The sequence below is a fragment of the Protobothrops mucrosquamatus genome, unplaced genomic scaffold (genome assembly GCF_001527695.2).
Source record: "Protobothrops mucrosquamatus isolate PMUCROS unplaced genomic scaffold, P.Mucros_1.0 scaffold56, whole genome shotgun sequence".
Classification (NCBI taxonomy): Eukaryota; Metazoa; Chordata; class Lepidosauria; order Squamata; family Viperidae; genus Protobothrops; species Protobothrops mucrosquamatus.
The window spans coordinates 734,846-740,732 of NW_015386436.1; the positions used below are offsets into that span (position 1 = coordinate 734,846).

The 5,887-nt window shown below is 39.8% G+C and overlaps 2 protein-coding genes across 2 annotated transcripts in view; one reads left to right on the forward strand and one right to left on the reverse strand.

The window, feature by feature from the left end:
- Positions 1–5,887, reverse strand: part of ANP32A (acidic nuclear phosphoprotein 32 family member A) — a 14,618-nt gene that overhangs the window by 7,655 nt on the left and 1,076 nt on the right. The gene's annotated exons all lie outside the window — the stretch shown is intronic.
- The window catches only part of LOC107283918, a 13,180-nt gene continuing 12,367 nt past the window's right edge, over positions 5,075–5,887 (forward strand). The window contains exon 1 of the mRNA XM_015811896.2: positions 5,075–5,529. Coding sequence (XP_015667382.1) covers positions 5,392–5,529 — 138 coding nt within the window. The 5' untranslated portion in view covers positions 5,075–5,391. The remainder of the gene's footprint in view (positions 5,530–5,887) is intronic.

Below are 5,887 nucleotides of genomic sequence, written 5' to 3' on the forward strand. Positions count from 1 at the left end.
ACGATTTTAAAGTTTCAGGGGATTTTTAAGGATAATTTTAATTGATCGGCCTGTTTAAATATTTCTTTTTAATTCGGCTTTTAATTATTGTATTTGTATTGTAGTTTTTATGAGGCTGTTAGCCGCCCTGAGTCCCATGAGGAGAAGGGCGGGGTATAAATTAAATTATAAATAAAATAAATAAATAAATAAATAAATAAGAGGTGAAGTGTCCCCCCCCCCAATCTCCTGGCCTTTCGACAGCATCCACAGACCTGGCCCTGCCATCTGGCTTGGGGCTTGCAGGAGCTCAAGGAGGTATGGCTGGCTACTGTCCTCCCCCTGCCTTTTAAGGTTGAATTTTAACTATTCTTGCTTCTTTTTACATTTTTTATTCGTTTTTTTATGTTTTTAACCTTTTATTTTGTACACGGCCTACAGTCCCTCTGTGAGGGAGAAGGGAGTTTTATAAAAGGATAAATAAATGGATAAATAAATAGGCATTTAACACTGCTGATCCTGGTAATGCTGCAACTCAGAACTAACAAACGCACTCAGATGAATGGAGAGGAGGAATTCCAGATGAATTTGAAAGGGAGAGCTGTCCAATCACTTGGAAAGAAAACTTTGCTGCAGTTTCAATTAATCCAGGTTCAGAGTACAACTGAACAAAATCATTAGCTAGCTGGAATACTTCACAGTCTCTGTGTTGGCCAGACAGCTGCTCTTTTTCAGTTTTTTTCGAAGTACAGATGTTCACAGCTTGCCATAATGCTAAATCCTGGAATTGTGTTCTTTTGTTGAATTCACAAATTGGATTCTCTGGAACATCAGTTTCAACAGAATAACGGAAGGGACCTTGGAGGTCTTCTAGTCTAACTCTCTGCTCAAGCACAAGAACCCATACCATTCCAGACAAGTGGCCTCCCCTGATGGGGCACCCACAACTTCTGGAGGCAAGCCGTTCCTCTGGCTAATTGTTCTAGGTTGAATCTCTCCTTGTTTAGTTTCCCTCCATTGTTTCTTGTCCTGCCTTCTGGTGCCTTGGAAAATAACTCGACCCCCTCTTCTTTGTGGCAGCTCCTCAAATATTGGAAGACTTAGTCCTTTTTTTCACTAGACTAGACAAACCCAATCCCTGCAACCGTTCTTCATACGTTTTAGCCTCCAGACCCCTAATCATCTTTGTTGCTCTTTTCTGAGTCTCAACATCTTTTCTTTAACACGATAACCAAAACTGGGTGCAGTATTCCAAGTGTGGCCTTACCAAGACTTTATAAAGCAGTACTAACATGTGATCTTGATTCTATCCCTCGGTTAATGCAGCTGTTTTCTCACTGAAATTTGCCATTCCATCCGTCAGGTCACTCCTCACCTTTCCTCTTGTGCATTTTGGAGTTATCAAGCTAACACTAACAGACAGAACACTTGCCTATTTTCAGGGATCTGAAATTCTTGGGCTTCGTTCTTCTTGCATGTATCTCCCTGTGTAAAGTTCTTATTGAATGAGATAGTACATAAATGGAAGACGGTGATAAATATTAAAAAATGGAAAACCAATAAACAAATAGCAGCGATTAACGCTATGTTTGCATTCGTTCTCATGGAAATCAGATGGCTGGGAGGGCCTGAGTGCTGTCTCAGCGTAAGAAATTTAGATAAATAGTAATGGGAGAGGAGGAACCAAACTCCCTTTAAGGCACCAAAGTGCGCAGTATGGGCATAATCTTATGTGGAAAAGCTGCCCACCTCTAAATTGTTAATGTGCAGGTAGTTCTCAAATTATAGCCATGATGGAGTCTGCCTATTACAGTCATAACGGGTGTAAAGTGGGCTGGTCATGTGAATGACCCAAATTCACTTTTTGGAAGCTACGAAGTCACAGTATGACCATTTTTTGATTTTGCCGATCCAGAGGAATAGAGAACAACTGGGAAGCCACCAATTCTTTGACTAGGACATTAACATTGCCTTTATTCTTCCTGTCTACAGTTGACTTGCTCATCTATTTCAACTTAATGGTCCCTCCTTTCTATTAATTAAACTGAACTGTGTAAGTGAACTAACTGAATTGAATTAACATGAACTGAAAGATGTTCGTATTCTTTGTTTCCAGAGGATGCAGTTTTCATGTTGTTTTAAATTTTTGCTTTCTTGAATTGTTCATTTTGTTATTAGATTTTAAACACCATGAAAACAATAGGGTGATTACTCAATGTTATTAGAGATAGCCAGTTTAGTCTAGTGAGTAAGGCACCAAGCTAGGAAGCAGGAGACACTGAGTTCTAGTCCTGCCTTAGCCATGAATAACCAACTGGATGACCTTGGGCCAGTCACTCTCTCTCAGCCCAACCCATGTCACAGGTTTGTTGCTGTGGGAAAAATAGAAAAGGAAGGAGTATTATATGTGTTCACCTCCTTGAGTTATGTGTAAAAAATAATAAAGGCAAGCTATAAATGAAATAAACAAATGTGAATCCAATTATAGAGTTGATAATTTATTCAGCTTGCAATATTTACTTATTAATAAGATAAAGACAAAATCCGTTCTTACTGGTCCAGATTGCCTGATTGATTTCAGTATCCGTGTGTCATTGCAGAATTGCAAAAACAAGCGGAGAAAGGAAATATTAGAATGAATTTGAACATAACTCAGAGGACAATCTGCTGGGCCTTGGTCTAAATTGCTGGTGAAGTATGAGTCAGAAACCAAATGGGTCAAAAATTATAATTAAATTGATGCAAAATTTGAATCAGTAATAGAAACACAAGAACAATTTCAATGGAACAATATTAAATTTACTCAATGTAACTTCTTTGTTTTATTGTTGGTATTTTATCTCAATTAGATTGCTAAAATGGACAATTCATTTTTTAGAAATTGCTGAAAATGCACATTGTACCATTTTTTCATATTCAGTGATTACGTGACATTTTAGTATTGCTTTATACTGCATTGGTAAGACCTTTCCACACTGGTCAGAATGCTGCATCCAGTTTTGGCCATTCATGATACAGAAAAAGATGTTAAGGGAGGAAAAAGGGAAGGGCAAAGGGAAAAAAGAAATATGTCCCAACTAATTAATGAAATATGAGATGCTTTCTGAAAACTGTAGGCAGGTTTTATTGGTTTTGCCAGTTTCTATGCAGAGTTATATTACTCTTTTTATAGGAATTCCAATGTAGCAGAAAAACCTGCTCACTTCTTCTGTACTTGCAAACTGTTCAGAGGGCTTCTGCAACCTGAAAGCAAAGTGGATTGAAGCTACTCAGATATATACCCAGAGTATATTAATTTCCCAAAACAACAGTTAGCAATGAGTTCACTTTTATTTCATCTATGGTTGAATATGGATTTGAATCCAAGTCACCTGGATGTACTTTCAGAAACAAAATAACATTTTTTTTAATACTCTGTCATGTCTAAACTCACCAACTTCAGAACTATAAATACTAAAAAGGCTATATGCAGGCAGGATGGAATGACAAAAAAAAGTCCTTAGGTAAATTTAGTAGGCTACTTCCCAACATAAAGAAAAATATCATGTTGCACTAGAATCTGGAACACTCTGCAAATAGCAGTACCATACTAACAAGCTACTTCTATATTACTAGAAGTAGCCCCAAAGGCTTTTTTCTCTTCTTGCATCAAAACTGTAAAGTGTGGTTAAAGAAATGAAATGCTGGACTGAGATTAGGGAGTTCCAGGTTCAAGTCCATCTTCAGCCATGAAAGTTCAGTGGTCACTTTGGACCAGTGACTTCTTCACTTCTACCAACCTCATAGGAATTCTCTAAATTCATGGAGGAAAAGGTAAGATAAATCTAATAAAGTAAAGTTTATGGACATATTTGAGAACTACATAGTTTGTAATTGTTGCACATCTATCCCCAAGGTGGGAGATGAGAGAGGGTGATGTTTCATTAGTATCTCACTGAGCTTCAGACGTGTTGGTACAGAAACACAATGGACAGGAACATGGAATTCTAGAAAACCTTCTTCGCTATCAGTCCCCGATGAATGCAGAGGCAGGGCCTCCTGATGCCACTGCATTTCAGAAGCTTTTAAGCATAATGCCCTGTCATGCTCTGAATGAAATCACATTCTCACTAGATCAAGTGAGCCTGAATGACTTGGGACTTTGGTGTTTTAAGGACCACTACATGTTCCTCCTTCCAGATCTGGAGTTTTTCCAGAGATTCCCCCCTCCCCATCAGAGAAAGGCAAGCGCTTAGTAAAAGTAGGCTCTGTCGAAGAAGACCTTTTTAGATATTTGGGGAAAAAATCAAGCTGTTGAAGGCCACTTGCTGAATATTTTTAGTTTAATCTATAGTTAATGGCTTTTCCCCTGGCTGTTTGCTATGTTATTTTGACACTAATTTTGGTAGATTACAGCTTTGTTTTCAAGTTGTTTATTTAGTGATCTGTGCTGAGTCCACCTGGTGGAAAGAAGAAGAATATAAGCTTCTGAAATTACATGTTTAAAAACAAAAGTCCCTCGGTTTTGGTGATCCTGAAGTTTGTACCTTACTTGCCTGAATTCCCTGCCTCATTCTCAATTGTTTTTTCCATTATGTAATTAACCAATGTCTTTTGTAAATCAGCAGGATTACAAGACTGGTGAGATAATCCTGACAGCTATTTGGACGCAAGTCCCACTGAATTCAAGATTTGTTGCCAGGAAATGAGACAAATTTCACCCACAAGAGCTCAGAAAAGCTCATGAGAATGAAGAACGCAGCTATGACTAAAACAGTATTAAAACAAACTAGTAAATTGCACCAATTTACCACAAAGCCAGGAATTAACACAGAAGGTAGACTAAGTATTGTAGACTAAGTAGACTATTGTAGACTAAGTATTGTAACTTACAGCTTTCCTTCTGAGTGCAATCCTCTTAATGTACAGCAAAATGTACATGAGAAATGTGTTCATAATTTTAACTTCCTACTGATTTCACCTTTCTTTTAAATTATTTACATGCATTTTTTTCAATTATTGCAAAAATACTCCAGCCATGCCCATTTGTAGAGCTGACACTTCAATCTAATAACCAATACAAAGAATACCAGGAAAAATTTCAATATAAAATTTTTATTGAATATTAACTATGTTGCTCAACACTTTTAAGCCATTTTTTGGTAAAAAAAAGTAAATTCTGATTTGGCAAAATTCTCAAGAGTAATAAATGAAAATTTTGACATAAATCTGCATTATTCTTATGTGCACAATCACAGTCTAAGTAAGTTCTAGACAGCTGAATTTCTTTAATCCTCTTGAGCGGGGTATCCTCAAGACTCCATTCTTTCTGCCAGCACATTCAAAGGAACTCCGTCCCTCAATGGAGTATGGAGCACTCCAAGAGTTTACAGAATACTGCGAAGCCATCTTGACACAATATGACTCTTTACAATGACTATTACACAGCTGCAAAATTCTTCAGCGAAAGACAAGCAGAGGGACGGCAAGAAGTTATTTTTGCAGCTTCCAAGAGTCGGGGGAAAGAGGGGCCCTTCCAAGGACCGTCATTGGGCTAATCGTCCCTCTCCGGTAAGGAAACGTCCATGGCAACCGAGCCCCGGTTGCAGCTCCGGAGGGGCCTTGCAAAAGCCTTTCCCGTCTGGGGCGGCCACCGGGTCCTTTGCCAGGCAGGTAAAACCGGCCAGAGTTGCCGTGGCCTTTGGGGCCTCTCGGAACCGGCATCGAACCGCCTGGAGATCAGCCGGCCTCCCCCGCGGGAAGCGACCGGCACGGGTTTTCCCGGCCCTTCAGCCCAGGCCCTTCCTGGCTCGCCGAGCTAACTGCGCGCCTTCCCCTCAGCGACAAAATGGCAGCCCTGGAGAGCGGCTGTCGCGCCAGGCTGGGCGAAGCGGCCGGCGGGAGGGCGCCCCCTCCCTCCCTCCCTCCC